Source organism: Podarcis melisellensis (assembly GCF_964234715.1).
Source record: "Podarcis melisellensis genome assembly, chromosome: 17".
Taxonomy (NCBI): domain Eukaryota; kingdom Metazoa; phylum Chordata; class Lepidosauria; order Squamata; family Lacertidae; genus Podarcis; species Podarcis melisellensis.
This window is the reverse complement of record NC_138534.1, coordinates 2623681-2639801: the sequence shown is the minus strand read 5'-3', so window position 1 is coordinate 2639801 and position 16121 is coordinate 2623681. Positions and strand designations below refer to the sequence as shown.

The 16121-nt window shown below is 48.0% G+C and overlaps 1 protein-coding gene across 1 annotated transcript in view; it reads right to left on the bottom strand.

Annotated features, from left to right (window-relative positions):
- Window positions 1-1534: 1534 nt before the first annotated feature.
- The window catches only part of CACNA1F (calcium voltage-gated channel subunit alpha1 F), a 58737-nt gene continuing 44150 nt past the window's right edge, over window positions 1535-16121 (bottom strand). Inside the window, exons 35-48 of the mRNA XM_081895044.1 lie at window positions 15879-15970; window positions 15466-15625; window positions 14149-14276; window positions 12933-13029; window positions 12617-12719; window positions 10969-11070; window positions 9835-9965; window positions 9604-9723; window positions 7253-7476; window positions 6997-7137; window positions 5778-5941; window positions 4014-4126; window positions 3566-3871; window positions 1535-2261 (exon numbers count right to left, since the gene is read on the bottom strand). Coding sequence (XP_081751170.1) covers window positions 1950-2261; window positions 3566-3871; window positions 4014-4126; window positions 5778-5941; window positions 6997-7137; window positions 7253-7476; window positions 9604-9723; window positions 9835-9965; window positions 10969-11070; window positions 12617-12719; window positions 12933-13029; window positions 14149-14276; window positions 15466-15625; window positions 15879-15970 — 2193 coding nt within the window. The 3' untranslated portion in view covers window positions 1535-1949. The remainder of the gene's footprint in view (window positions 2262-3565; window positions 3872-4013; window positions 4127-5777; window positions 5942-6996; window positions 7138-7252; window positions 7477-9603; window positions 9724-9834; window positions 9966-10968; window positions 11071-12616; window positions 12720-12932; window positions 13030-14148; window positions 14277-15465; window positions 15626-15878; window positions 15971-16121) is intronic.

Sequence of the window (16121 nt, the reverse complement as noted above, 5' to 3'; positions counted from 1 at the left end):
GACTGAACTGTCAGGGGTCCTTTACCTTCAGCCTTTGCCAACCTGGCACCCTCCAGATGTTTTGGACTACAACTATCAGCTGCACAACTTGAGCAGGGGGATGTGGTTGCTCCAATCTGTTAGCATGGAGATGTGCTGGGGAGCAGGGAGAAATCGTGCATATTACGCAGAGCTCCTTTGGAGGAAGGGTAGGATAAAAAGAATAAATAATAGGAAAACTGATGAATAAAGTGGCACAGCAAACCACTTCTGCCAGTCACTGTACAATACCTTCCATATTTCTGGTGACGTCAGTTTTCGGGGTTTTGTTCAACCATACCTAAAGGGAAGGCCAAATCATCCTCTTTCTGCGTATCAGAAAGAACTTCAAAGGGAAACAGGACTTAGCAGGTAGCCTTTCCTTTCAGAGGCGCCTGTACTATTACACAGATGCCCAATTTAGTCCATTGTGGAGCAATTAGTGCAGAGACAAAGGTGTCTTTGATGCCTCAGACATTTCTAGGAAGAGTTACGCAAGTTTAATAAAACCCAGCGGGGTCCTATAGAGGCAGCAGCCAAGGCTGGCTGTTTACGAATATATGCGTTCAAAGTAATTCTTTGACTCTGGGAGTTTTGATGTCAGCAATCTTAGATTTCCAGGCAGTCTTACATTGAGAAAAGTGGTCCTGCTTTGCATCTTCTGCCTTCTGGGTGGGATCTTATGAGTAAATGTGGACTTACAAAGTCGCAGTGTAACTTACAAACCCACCTTTGTTATTATAGCTAGTCTAATTAAGAAATTGGCATGAAACCCAAACTGGCTGCACTGCATATGGAGCTGATGGGAGGATTGTTCCCCAGCAAAGCAGTTTAGCAAAAAAAAAAAAAAAAAACCAAAACAAAACCCCACTACTAAGGGGAATTGTGTAATTTCCTTGTGGGGATTGGTGGTGGTGGTCAGTCCACTGAACATCTGTCTGTATTGGTAGGTGACTCATGGAAGGCATTCTGTCCAACCTTTAGCCATATAACTGAAAACCACTAATGTGTCCTGTTCGATTATCCCTTCAGGTGGGTGGTGGACCCTCCCTGCTCTCCATGTACGTGAGTACAAAACAAGGGCCCCATAAAGTATACTTGATTAAATTTTGATCGCATTTATGAAACACCTTATTCTACAAAGAGTTGGTGGAGGTTAAAGAAAAGGAAAAGTGGGAAACTCAGGGAGAAGAACACCTTATTTTTTCAATCCCCCCCCCCTCTATTAGAAGCTGCAACTATGATTTATTATGTACATAGCTGGCAGGAACATGACTGGCAACCCCCTCAGTGCCTGGACTTCTGTGGAAAGACACAATGGGATGAAACGACAGCAGCCCCTGGTCACTAGGCCAGCCCCCATATTGGATGTGATACTATGGCTGAATAGGGTATGAATAGGGGAGCAATCCTAAACATGTTGTGATGCCTCTCTTATCTTCTTCTTTTTGGGTTGATGTGCATCACATAGTCTTATAAGAATAAAATAATATATATATAAAGAGGCAGCAGCATCTTTCAAAGCATCTTTTTATTGCTTCTGATAGAAAAAGACATTGTCTAATCACCTTGGAACCCCGCCCCCCCAACCTCTTCAAAATCCACAATCCTTGCTCAGAGGAAGAACTCCAGAGGTCCCTTTCTCTTTCTGGACCACTGGGAAGGAGTCAAAAGCCTGGAGAAGGGGCAGCAAGGAGCAGACTGCCTAAACCAGGAAAGTAGTAGGACAACGTTTCTAGCAGCTGCTTTTATATCAGCCAATGGGAGGGCAGCATTTTGTCTCCCATCCTTTGGCCTCTCTTTTCCGCAGTCAATCCCACCATAGCACAGCTTTGGGCAAGCCTATGCCTTTAGACTAAAAAGGTTGCAGAGTGCTTGGTATCTCGCTGCAGCAGTTCTATTCCTGTGCCCCGCCAGGGGGCACTTCCTGGTCAATAAGAAGTGACGCAGGCCATCTCGTCACCCAAGTCCTCTTCCTCACGGGAGCGGAAGGGCTCCTCATCGCTGTAAACGGGACCTAGGCTCCCAGCCCCACTGTGCTCCCCGTCGCTGCTGTACAAGGCGTGACCACCACCACCTCGGCTGCTGCTTTCGCTACCAGGGACCTTGCGACTCAGCAGGTCTGTGGCAGCACTCTCCATCTCATCAATGGTCATGTGGCAGGCATCAGCAATCTCCCGCTTGGTGAAGGCCACAAACTTTGGGTCCCGTGCATAAAGGCCTAGACCCTCAGAGATGAGCACCTGGAAGAAGAAAGATGAAAGGGTTCTGTTAGTCAAAGTTATGCAGTACACAACCAACCAAGTCAGTAGCTCAGTTTGGACATCACACCAAATCATGGTTAAGTAAGCTTACCTATGTTGTCTAAATTGGTAAACTAGTTTCAGTCAGCTGGCAAACTGGAAATAGAAATCATGGTTTGAAGTGACCTTGAAAACCATGGTTTGTGCTCACTGTGGCTTAGGATGATTCCTGAACTGACAAACCATAGTTATGGTTATCACTCTGCCTCAAGAAGCTGCTGCACAATGGAGGTGGGAGCACACTTATGAAACCAGATAAGCAACCATGGCCAGCCTGTTGTATATTTGGAAGTTCAAACCATGGTTTGGATTGTAAACTATAGATAACACAATTCATGGATTGGCATGCTGTCTTCATAGAGCCAGTGGATTCCATAGGTGAGAGACCCAAAGAGCCAGTGGATTTCATAGGTGAAACTGTTGCTCATTTCCCGTCCTCCAACATTTAATACCACAAGCAAAACACTAGAATGGATATCAAATCCAGTAATTTGAGAATCACATATTTCTGCTAAAAGCAAATGCCTGATTTTAGCCTGCACAGTGTTGGGGATGCGCTAAAAAAACTTGTAAAGCTGTGCCCAGTACAGCCTTAGAAGGCAGCCAGGAGTGAGGCTCTGGCTCTTTCTCATTCTGCCATTGCTAGTAGAACCAGAACAAACTCTGCATAATAAGGATGACACCAGCTGATGTGCACTTTTGGTTTTAGGCTGCAAAATCTGACTTTATTTGGCATGTAATTTGAAATAATTTTCAGTGCAGCACACATACAACCCTCCTAGCGATAAAATCTCTTCTGCCCTAAGCAGCATACCAGAGGACTAAACCAGAGGAGCTTTCCATACTGGGGCTGGTGATATCCTTAAGTAAGAAAGGTTCACAAGCTGAAGGGAAGGCACAACTTGCCACCCCCATCCCCCACATTGTATTTATGTGTGGTTGTAGGCACACTTGCATGAGGCTGAATAACCAAGGGAAAACAAAAGGATTTAAATACATACCAGTGTTTCACAAACTTGGGTCCCCAACTCCCATCACCCTGAGCTAGTAGGATCAGTGGTCAGGAATGATGGGAGTTGTAGTCCAACAACAGCTGGGGGTCCAAGTTTGAGAAACACTGATTCACCCATACCCACCCCAATCAGGCTGACAAAAACTATTCTTGCAGGAGGGATGAGGGGGCAGTGGAAGGTGGGTCCCAAAGAGCTGCATCCCAGAGACAGAGAAGTCTGCCTTGCACTCACCGCCTCCACCAGGCTGTCGGCACTGCCAGGCTTGTCGCTGTAGCTGTGCTTGAGTGGGCCGGGCACACGCAGCTGGCCATAAGAGCGGTAGGGCAGCTCAGGCTCATTCATGTACCAGCGCGCTCGCGACATGGGCGGAAGGCTGTTGCTGTTCTTCTCCCAGCTGTGCCCTGGCAACCCATCCTCCTCCACCAGGATTAGTGGGGCATAGAGCAACCGGCCCCGCTTAGGTGGTGTGGCCCACGACTGTGAGGATGCTGTTGAGGAGTGGCTGCCACTGTGCCACGAGTCAGAGCTGCCATAGGCCTGGTACAGAGGAGAGAGCTGGTGAGATGGCCAGTGGATGGGATGGCCTCAGCAGTAGAACAGAAGTATGGTACATACTAAGTCAGTCTCTCTCTCTCTCTCTCTCTCTCACACACACACACACACCCTGTGCAAGAATTACCTGTGGACGTGCTCGGCAGGGTGGCGCATTCTGGTGGTAGGTGCCTGGGATGGGGATGTCATCACAGCTGCCTTGACGCTGCAGGCACTGGATGCTGAAGGCTGGTTTGCGGCCTACCAAAAGCAGGGAGGTGGGGAAAGGAAGGCCAGAGGAGGTATAAGAGGCCACAAGTGTGGGGTGGCTGCCCTCTGCCACACCAGCGCATTTGGCTGAACCCACTGACCACCAAACTGTTTGTTCATATGATATATTACACACCAGTGTTTTCAGAGGGGCTCACAATGTTTTTAAAAAGGTTTTTAAAAAACAAGCACACACCAAGAAACATAAACTCTCACACCACAATAACACACAGAAGGACAGCAAAGCAAACAAAAGACAAAAAAACAAAAACACACAGCAGAGACAATAACTCTATAGTGGTTTAAAAGGCCTGTTGTTTGTTTGTATATCTGGGGGGAAATGTCTTGTTGTAGGAGGGAGGTAGTGTGAGTTGTGGGGGGGCGGAGGTGAGTATGCCGTATTGCTGAGTCTCTTCCAATTCCTGGATCCAGCAAGGAATAGCAAGGCCAGGTTCTTTGTAATGGCCACCTAAGTATGGGTCATTAGTATAAGTGAGGAAGCTGCTCTGTCCCTGCTCCCTCACCTGTCTGGTAGTGGTAGTGAGAAGGGAAAAGAGTTGTGAGATCTGGCTAGAAGATATATATGTCTGCTGCCCCTCATTCCAAATAAATTGAACCCTGGGTAAGTGTTGAGAATCCCTGGAATCTCACATTGCTTGGCGATTGGAGTGTCATGCAATACCGTCTCTCTCTACATATATACAGTGATACCTTGGAAGTCAAACGGAACCCATTCCAGAAGTCCGTTTGACCTCCAAAGCATTCGGAACCAAGGCACGGCTTCCAAGGCAGGAAGCTCCGGCAGCCAATCGGAAGCTGCGGAAGCCCCATCAGGCATTCGGCTTCCAAAGAACATTCGCAAACTGCAGTTGGCAGTGTTCGGGAGCCAAAATGGACGAGTACCAAGGCGAACCCTGAGGAACCATTAATGAGCACTGGTCAGTCAACCAGCTACAAATTCAGCTAACAGTTAGCTTGTGCAGCCCCCATTTTACCAGCTTCCTTGCAATAATATAATGGGGAACTTTTTCAAAAGCCTTACTGATCCATATTCTCTATGTCCACAGCATTCCCCTGATGCATCAAGCATGTAACTCTATCAGTGTTTAAATGCTCCTCTCATGAAGAAAACTCCCTGTGCATAAAATAGCTGCATTCTGACAGAAGACTTCTCCCTGCTAGCTTTCTGTCTGCAAGAAGCTACCCACCCACTCCCAGGAGAACTTTGAACCAAAGTTTGAACTAAAGTCTGAAGAAGTACTGTCTATGAAAAGCTTTTCTGCTTGACTCTGCAGCATATACGGTGGTACCTCGGGGTAAGTACTTAATTCGTTCCAGAGGTCTCTTCTTAACCTGAAACTGTTCTTAACCTGAAGCACCACTTTAGCTAATGGGGCCTCCTGCTGCTGCTGCGCTGCAGGAGCACAATTTCTGTTCTCATCCTGAAGCAAAGTTCTTACCCTGAGGTACTATTTCTGGGTTAGTGGAGTCTGTAACCTGAAGCGTATGTAACCCAAGGTACCACTGTATTTAAAAAGGGGGTGTATTTATGACCCAGGGGAGCCATGCAATCCAGCCCTCCTCCATTTACGCACTCCCAGAGTCACTTGCCCAGGTAACCCAAGTTCCCTGTCACCCTGACCTGTGGGTGTGGGAGGCAGGAGGCGCCTGCGCTTGGGTTGCCTGCCGTCCAGCATGCCATTAACCATCCCATTGCTGATGCGCCGGGAGGGGAGGGGCAAAGAGCCGCCATAGCTGTTGTCCCAACGACGGCGATGGGGCTGAGGAGTGTGAAGACAGGGCTGCCTGCATAGGGAAGAAAGCACACAAATCAGTGAATGACAAAACAGCCTTCGTTCCTAATGGCCCTGGAACCCTCGTTCTTTGCAGCCTCAGCGCTGAGTGAGCATGCCGCCCCCAAGGAAGCAAAGGCCTGGAAGGGATTTGAAATGGCCATCAAATCCAACCCCCTGCCAGTTCGGGAAATTCACTATGACAGGTGGTCAACAGAAGAATGGAGAATGAAGCTGATGGACTATGCAGAGTTGGACAGATTAACCGGAAAAATTAGATATCTTCAAGACCAAAAGTTCATCGAGGACTGGGGGAAATTTGTTGAATATCTGAAAAGAACATGTGATGTGCAAACAACACTGGTGGGGTTTCAAGAAGCACTGTGAAAACAGAGATATATTGTTAAAAACACAAACAGGAGTGGGAGGGAAGCTGAATGGCAATATATACAGAGAAATGCGTAAACTGAGAAGTAAATATGGATGATTCTCAGAGAATCCGAAGGAAGTCCAAAAAGCAACAAATTTGTGAAAATTTGCGAAAATTTGGTACAACTGTATTTTTTGTTTTGTATTGGAAAATAATAAAAATTATTTATATATAAAAAAAGACAGGTGGTCAACAAAACCTCAAATGAGTCCACCACTACCATCCGAGGCAGTCTGTTCCACCCTCAATTTGCACCGTGAGGAATTTCTTCCTGGTGTTGAGATTTGCCACAATCACTTACTGTCCACATACCGTGTGGCCCTTCAACAATGAGGGCCATATATCATAAAGACACCAATGTCTGTGCTGTCCCTCAGTGGCGACATTGGGTCCGGATGCCCCTTTCACGTAGTTATGGTCTGCGGATGGAGGAAATTATGTGATTCTTTACTATTTGACTTCTGCATGAAGGAGCAGGATTGCAGCAGAAGGAGACACATTATTCCTCCACTGAGATGTTAACTGGAACAATGTGGAACTGGACAACAGGGAAGCAGTCATTTTGTTATGGCAACTTGCAAATAAGGTCAGGGCCATGTCCAAAGTTGCTCTGTTCTGTCCTAGGACCTGACTCTTACCTGTCACGGGAGGCCAGGCTCTCAGAGTCCTCTTCCCGGCTATAGTATCCCTGCTCCACTGAGGTGTCCTCCCTGTAGTCTTCGGTGTGTGTGGCTTCTTCATGCACTGTAGGTGGGATGCCGCTGCTGTCAGAGCTCCGCCTGAAGAGGTACAGAGGGCTGTAAGGAACTCTGGAATCCTGGCTCCTGCCTCCCCACTCAGCCACACCACACCCTTCCTTCCCCCGCAAGCCCAGGACCTCATCCCGGCCAGCACCTGCTCATCCTGCGCCGGGTGGGGATGTTGGGCAGTTCAGCAGGTTCATCATTGCCCCCAACATTCTCCTCATAGTGGGTTGGTCCATTAGTCATGTGGGAGAGGCTGACGCTTGAGGGGTGCCGGGAGCCCACAAGGCCATTCATCAGAGTCTTGTTCTCCCCGTCTGGTGAAGCAGCTGTGACGTGGTGGTCAGGTGCACTGCCATACAACGCCTCAGAGCTCTGTGGGAAGAGAGAAGCCTGGGCATGTCATAAAAACCAACAGTGCTTCTGAACCGTCAATTGCTGCCCTCAGATCACTTCACACATTGCAGGAGCACTGAAGGTCTGCAGCACAAAATCTGGCTGCTTGTTTAAAATATGAATGTGTGAACTTTGATCTCCTTCATCTCTCCGGCTCCTGACCACTTATGCATATTCTTTCTTCCTCAAATTTGCATTCTGCCAGTCCTTCCCTCCTGAGGCTCCTCTGCCCTCCGATGTTCTCTCCTTCACTACTCTGCCTGGACCATCCTTACTTGCAGCTCTAATATGAAGTTGAACTGGCTTTCTTTATGACTTCCAGTGCAAATCTCCAGCCCTGATATAGGGATGCCAGAGAGATCCCATGCTGAGAACAAGGCTAATGTTCTCTGGCTACTCCAGCCAGAGGCAGCTTCCCTTTTATAATGGGAATTTGGGCTATGAGCAACCCTAACATCTTCCTACCTCTGTGCCTTTCCAGACATCTTTTTTTATTGAGCATTCATCATGATTTGTTCTCATGATGCTATTGCTGCAATTATATGCAACCATGCTTTCAATACCATTGCGCCTGTGGAAGTGCTGGGGTTGTCACAGGTTTCTGTCAGCACAAAAGTGCCTGAGCTTCTGGAGTCGGTATTGACAAGCCAGGAGCACTTTACAACTTTGCAGAAATAATTCTTATTTCCTTCCTCCAAATCTCTCACAACCTTTGTAATTTCTTCTCTTCTGGAATTTGGAACAACATATTGTACACACATCTGTTCTCTCAGCGATTCAGTTGCAGCCTTTTCCAATTTGGGAACAGAACAAGGGGCGTGGAAAAGCAGCGGAGAACTGGTTAGTGGAAACATTTCCAATTTGGCATTCCACACTAAGATCTCTGGGAAGATGGTTGAAAGAGCAGAAACCAGGATTTACCTTTCAAAAGAATTTGCTCTCCATCACGTTTTACGTAAAATGATTCTGTAAATTATTTTCAAATCTGCTAATTAGATATACTATGACACTCTATCATAATAACTGAATAGAATACAGTTCTGGAAGTTTATATACAGTAAATATTAATTTGGCATCCTTTAGTTTGAATGGAGGGTGGTAGCAAACAAAATTAAAACCAAGAGGAAACAAGAGACTATGCAGTGCCTTGAGTTAAAGCAGCCATCCCCAGCCATTAGGGCCTAATAAACAAGAGTGATGGGAGGCACATTCCATCAATGTCCGGAAGGCCATGGATTTCTCACATTGTCTAGGCTTTGTCTAACTTCATCTATCTCTTCTATAGATTTCCTGGCAACTGGCAAGGAGGCCCCTGGTGGTTATTATTCCACTGCCTTCCTCACTGAGCTGCTCCATGTGCTCCACCTCTAGAAAATTATTTCCCAACCTGAGATTTGATAATAACTACTGTGAACGTGGAGTGAAATGTCCCTTCTGAACTCCAGTGGACAATGTTCTTGGCCCTATGGTAATCTTCCTCTCTGGCGATCACTCGTAGCCAAGTAAGATTGTCTTCCATGAAAACGGTCTTAACAGTGAGTCTGTAAGTGGAGGTCAATTCCGGATCCACATGTCCATCCACAGTGGGGACAGAGGTTTCTGGGCAGGAGTTGATCAAGGTGAGGGATTGCCAAGTGTGCCTTCCTCTTAGCTCATTTCTCCTTTTCGTCCTAAGTTCAAGCTTCTTCAAAGTCCATGACACCTTTAGTCAAGGCTGTTTTCCAGCTGGAGTGCATGCAGGCCAGTGTTTCCCAGCTATCAGTTATCCCTATGGTAGTAGTCCATGATAGCCAATACTCTGTCTGCTTTTCTGCCCTGCTCAATTAGTGGGCAAAGAGGAGGCATCACTGAGGTGATGAACCTATATTTGGGCTGTACCATGGGAGCTGCCATGACTGAATTCTGCTCTGTTAAAAAGAGAAATCCCAACAGGTAGAAAACTAGTATGTCCAGAAAGTAGAATTCTACTTTACCATTCTTCCTAACATGTGTTTTCCAGGTGCAGGGAATGTTTTGATATGGAGCAGCATTCAGTCATATGATTCTTCCATATGTTCAGTCCAAAGTGGTGCACTCCAGATGGAGAAAACTAGACCAAAGGCTCACCTTATAGGTCACGGTTTCCTCCTCACACACAGTTTCCTCAGCTTCCTCCTCTTCTTCCAGGTCACAGGACATGGCCCGGCGGATCTCAGGCCCCAGATCTTGCAAACTTTTCAACCCAGCCTGAATGGGAGAGAAGCACCAAAGCAGCAGGATCAGCCAGCCTGGTATCCATGTTGCAGTCTCTGTTCATTAGAGCCGCTAAGAGGCCCACAGCAAAAGAAGGATACTCACCTGCAAGGCAGTAGAGTTGCTTGGGGACCCATCGGGACCAAGCATTCCTTTCTCCTTCCGCTTACGGAATTTACGGAAGTAATCCTGGATCAGGAATGTGGCATAGAACTTTCCAACAGTGACCTCCTCCTCTGCCAAGGGAAGACGTCAAGTGCACTCTTGTTAGGAATCTGTGGCTTGTTTGGGGGAACATCTGTATTTCCAGAAAGCTCCATGGAATAGGTGGGCTGGTTTTTAAAGGTCACAGTGTCCTATGGCATCTTAAAGAGTACAACCTTAATTTATGGTGGCAGTCTTGAAGGTGCCACAGGAGCCCCTTTATTTCCTCTGAAACAGATTAACATGGCTCTTCTGCAGATCTGAAGGTCTATTTTTCCTAAAGATGATCTCCATCTTGCACCAAATACAATATGTCTTTATTTCCCCCCAGAGTGGCTGGGGAAACCCAGCCAGATGGGCTGGGTATACATAATTTATTATTATTATTATTATTATTATTATTATTATTATTATTATTATTGCAAAATTCTTTATATATGCAAGATCCTTCATAAACAGGGCTGGCAATGGGCAAGACTGGCACCTGCTCCAAGGTCCATGATTGCTGAAAGTGCCCATCAAGCCAACACAGCCTCTGACTTCCCCATTTCTCTTGATACTCTGGAGGTATGTGGGTAGGACACATTAAAGCATGGTGTGGTTTTGCCCAGTGCCTGCTGTAGATCACTTACTTGGTGCTCTGCAAACACTCAATACTCTCCAGGATGCTTGCCAAGCTACAGTGCTCTCCCAGTCCCCTAGGTCCACTGAACTCCTTGCGTCATTGCTGCAGGAATCCCAAGTATCACTACGGCATCATGTCTTCCAAGCTTCCTTTCCTTATCCTTTGTTGAACTTGCCAAGGTGGCCCTCAGAAGGTGAAGCAGATGCCACCTCTGGTTGCTACACAAAATTGCCCTAAGCAACCTAGAGATTACTTCAGTGCTTGGACCAGCCCTGAGAGCAAACCAGCACCCTGTTAAATGGGACTCAGAGTAGGTTCTGGATGGAAAGCCAAGAGTGCTTAGTTCAGTTTTTATCTCTGGGCAGTGGGGATGGGACAGAGTCCGGTTGCTAGGACAAAGGGGCACTGACCTTCTGGTGGAGGGATAACTTCATCCAGGATTTTGGGCTTGGTCCGCTTCCAGATCTTTTTGATTACAGCACGAAGCTCCTTATTTGCCACATCCAGGTCTCCTACAAGAGCGGGGGGAGAATGAGGACCACACCACACATTTAAAGCACATGGCTCCCCCACAAAAACCTAGGAAGTATAGTTTACGCCCAACAGAGCTACAATTCCCCAAATCCTTTAAATGTGCTTTAGGTTTGTGGGGTGGATCTGAACAAAACCCCTCTTCTAGATTCCTGCACTAGGGGGTTACAGTAATGCCTTGGCACCAATCCGTGCCCTTGCAGTCTACTCTGGGGTTTGCCTGTGACTTCTCAGGACCCTGCAGCTCAAGCCCAAGTCCTTGCAATGGCTGTTCCACTGAACTAGTCCCGCTTACATGATTCTCTCCATCTATACATATGACTGGGGTGGGGAGGTGACAAATGCCCCCCACAGATCACCCCTATTGCCTGCTTCTGTGGTTAGGCAGATGTTCTGTGGAATATGAGCAGTGGGTTCTAGTCAGTTATGTTTCTTGCTGCATTTTTGTGCCTTTAAATGTTTTTTTAAATTGTGTTTTGTATTTTGTTGTCTATATGAATTATGTAAAGGGACGCAGGTGGTGCTGTGGTCTAAACCAATGAGCCTAGGGCTTGCCGATCGGAAGGTCGGCAGTTCGAACCCTCGCAACGGGGTGAGCTCCGGTTGTTCAGTCCCTGCTCCTGTCCACCTAGCAGCTCAAAAGCACATCAAAGTGCAAGTAGATACATAGGTATCACTCTGGCGGGAAGGTAAACAGCGTTTCCGTGCGCTGCTCTGGTTTGCCAGAAGTGGCTTAGTCATGCTGGCCACATGACCCAGAAGCTGTACGCTGGCTCCCTCAGCCTATAGAGTGAGATGAGCGCACAACCCCAAAGTCATCCGCGACGGGACCTAACAGTCTGGGGTACCTTTACCTTTATGAATTATGTAAGAAATTTGATTGGATGAGCAATCCCAATACAAAGATAATGAATAACAAGCAAGCGAACAAACAAATGCCCAGGGTCACCACTGGGGGTGCCTTGTGAACAACGAGGTGCGCATAGGGTGGGTGGGTGGGGGTCCAAGCCAAAGCGGAGTGGGGTGAAGGTGGGGCAGTGGAAACTGGAGGTGGCTGAAGCAAGGCCTTCTGGTCTGACCCAAAGGACAGTTGCAGGAGGTGGGGAAGGAGAAGTGAAGCTTGGGACCAGATCGTATTTTTAATGCTGGGTCTTAGTCCTGGAATTTGGAATGTAGGGTCTGCAGAGTTTGGCTGAATAGCCTGCTTTATTTGTGGCCACCATTGACCCTTTCAAGGTATTTCTTTCCACAATCCTGCAAAAGCCTAGCAGGAAAGGAGAGAAGTTTCTAACTTTCCATTTTCTCTTCTGTGGATTTCCAGGGAAGGAGTATTTCAGCTAGGTGTGTGGCATAAGATGGGAGTTGCAGTTGCTACTAGCAACTGGGCAAGTGGATTTGCATAAATCCAGTTACGTGCTTGGAGAAAAAACATCATTCCCGGAGAGTATAAAATGTTCTTTCTCATCAGCTAGTAACAATTCTGCATATACTGAGGACAAGCGCCATGAGAACCGTCTTGTACCTCACCTTCTGTTTTGATCTTGAGGGATGTCCGCACCAAGGCAAAGAGAGTGGCATTGAAGGTGACAGTTCCATCTGAGTTCAGGGGCATGTTCATAGCCACCAGCCTCTGCAGAGACAAATGAATTAAAAGCAAGAATCCTTGTCACCTGTCCTCCCCAGCTACCTCTCTACTGTAGCCCCACCCACCTCATTCCCTTCATAAAGTCCTCCAAGGAAACCCATGAGGACTGATAGGCTCTGGAGCTAGAACCCGGCCACAATGTTCTCCTAGGAAGCGAGAACCCAGGAGTCACACTCAGGTGGGCACCCTTGAGATTACCTTGCAAGCTACTCGGTGGGGGCAGAGTTTCCCAAAGCCCAGCGGGGGCTGTATCCGGCGTAGTAGAGTCACTACATCAAGGTGCTTGATGCGGCCCCTGGGGAAGAGAACTTATTTATTAGTTGCAGGTTTGATCCCTGTAAGGGACAGCTGCATATTCCTGCATTGCAGGGGGTTGAACTACATGGTCCTCAGGATCCCTTCCAACTCTAGAATTCTGTGATTCTATTATTTATTGCATTTATATTCTACTCTTTTCTCCATGGAGCTCAAGTTGGTGTACGTGGTTCTTCCCTTCCTCATTTAATCCCCACAGCAATTGTGACTGACTCCAAGGGGAGCTTCAGGGCCAAATGGGGATTTGAACCCTAGTCTCCCAAGTCCTAGTCCAACACTCTAACCACTGCACCACATTGGCATCTCAAGTGGGTGGTAAGGAGCTGTGGGATAGGTGGGGTGCTGCTTCCCTCAATGGGACTATGAGTGGTGGCAGACTAGCCATGGCCTAGAAAAGACCCCTGTTCCTTATGTGAACTATGTGAAGCAAAACCATTGCTCTCCTCCAGCTCTGCTCCTCTGGGTCAGGAAGTGACAGATCCAAGTACACTGTTTAGCAGGAGCATCTTACCCATAGAGGCTAGTGGCGCGGGGCACCAGGGCACCAAGTTCTGGAGGGTGCCAGGGAAGAGGCAGAGGCTGGACACGGCACCTCCTGGCATCAGCTCGCCGCCCTCGCCTGACTCTGCCATGCCACGCCAAAGCAGCGCCACGCCCGGAGCCTCCGTCTGCCGTGGCCACCGCAGCACGAAGCGGCCAGCTGAGTCGGGAGGTGCCGTGTCCAGCCTCCACCTCTTCCCCGCCGGAGAAGCCGCCCTCCAGCCGCTGCCTGCCTCCTCCAGCCCCGCCAGCGGAGCACCAGAGGGAGCATTGCACCATGGCGCCAGATATGCTTAAGATGGCCCTGCTGTTTAGGGCCCCTTGTGGCACACAATTACACTGGCAAAAATGTTAAAATAACACCCCTCTTATTGCCTGAGATTTCAAGATATTGTATCACGGGACCTCTGCAAATGAAGCTATAAACCAGGAGAAGGACAAAACTTCTCTCTGCTGCCCCTAGTGGAAAGTTCCAGAATTTCTGGATGATCGGAACATTCCATTGCGTTTCCCTGTAAGTAGTTACTGTAATTGCAGAAAAAAGACATGTGTCTCTTACTTGGCAGCTGGATCGTACTCTGACCAGATCCTCTTGAATTCATCAAGATGGTGGGGACCCAGAATGGACCAGTCCCGGGTCAGATAGTCAAAATTATCCATGATGACAGCAACAAAGAGGTTGATGATCTAGAAGAGGTGAAATGGAGTGAAGGTCAGTGAATGCACCCAAAGAGCCCATGAGAGGCAAGGAGAGCCAGACCTCAGAGGCAAATAGCCTGTTCCATCAAGATCACTAGGACTTACTCCCAAGTAAGTGTCTTTTGAGTTGTAGCCACCATTGGAAGGCTTTCCATGAACCAGAGCTCATAAACTCTTACGGAAACTGCTTTCCGGGCTTTGACTCAATGTTGGAATGTGCACAATTAGACCATGTTGAGGACAGATAAATGAAAGTCCTTCTTCAGACAGTTGGACTATGGAACTCACTTCCCCTGGATGGAATGGCTTTAAAAGAGGATTAGACAAATTCACAGTTGAGAGGGCTATCAATGGCTACTAGCCAACGTGGCCATGCTCTGCCTCCATAACTGGAGATGACAATGCTTCTGAAACCACGGGAGGTGAGAGGGCTGCTCTTATGCTCACGTTCTGCTCCCTGGTTTCCCACAGGCACCTGCTGATGCTGAGCTAGAGGGGCCATTGGCCTGATCCAGCAGGTTCTTCTGTTCTTATGAGGAGAGCTCATGAGAGCACGGGCAAAGCCCATTTCCGTCAATCCACATGTTTAGGATTGGCGAGGAAAACCTTCATGTCAGAAGATGGTTATGATGAGTCATAGTGTTAGTAATTAAGCATGGCATGGGAATGCCCAGTGCCAGCTAGAGGCAGTGGTGAAAAAAATGGGTTAAATCTGGCACAGACCATCTGCCTAAGATTTAGTGCTGGTACAGGGATGGTGTAAGGCACAGACTCAGGCACTTTGCTGTTCCTCCTGCACTGTCGTTCTCTTGCACATTGGTTAAGCAGAGCCGTAGCAGAAACATCTCTGGGTAAGAACGCAACCAAGGGATGAGGAGGAGAATTTTGAGAGGACAAATGGCAGGGAGGTAAAGGGTTAAACTTTAATGGAGAGCAGGAGCTCTCCCTTAAAGGAAACCAAAAACATTCTGCCCATTCCCGATGCAATGCCCACTTTGGCTTTCAGGGACCAAGGCTGGGAAATGGCCCACCGCAGTCCCCCCGCCTGGTGCAAACAAGGGCTTTCACATGTTGGCTACAACTGGGAGCCTGACTTTGCAAAGCAGGATTGGCATCTGTTATTTTGGAACTGGCTGAGGTGGAAGAGAGCAGAGGGAAGTCTGCTGCAGAGTCTCACCAAGAAGGCGCAGAGCATGAAGAAGCTGATGAAGTAGACAATGGCAAAGTTGCTGCCACAAGTGAACTCCTCGCCAGGCTCATAGTCGGACTCGGGGTCACAGCGTTTGCCAGGCAAACTGGCCAGCATGATCTCCTGCCAGGCTTCCCCTGTTGCACACCTGGAGGAAGAGAGAGGTGGAAAGAACATGGTGAAAGCCAGCAACTGGGGCTAAGGACCAAGGCACCCTGTGGGAAAGGGGCAGAAGCTTTGCTGCGGGGGGCACTTAGGAAGATGTTATTATTCCTCAGGGGCTCCTGTTTTCTCCAGTCAGCTCACTGGTTCCACACACCGAGGGACCACCAGAAGGTCTTAAAATGGGCTTAAGTTGTTAAATGCAGAAATACTTTTGCTTTGTGGAGGCAAAGAGGCACCTGAAGAGCAGCAGCACCGCCTGCGGGAAGGTCTGGAAGTTGTTGTTGCGGTTGATTGGCGTACCGTCCTGCATGGCCACTTTGCCAAAGGTCTGAAAGGCAAGGAAAGCACTCTCAGAGCCATGCCAAGATGTCATGAACAGATTCCAGCTGCAGAATCTCTGTGAAGCGAACTGGAATACAAACCATTAAGCCCTCCTCTCCTATGAACTAGTGGAGAATGAAACTGCACCAGCACCACAC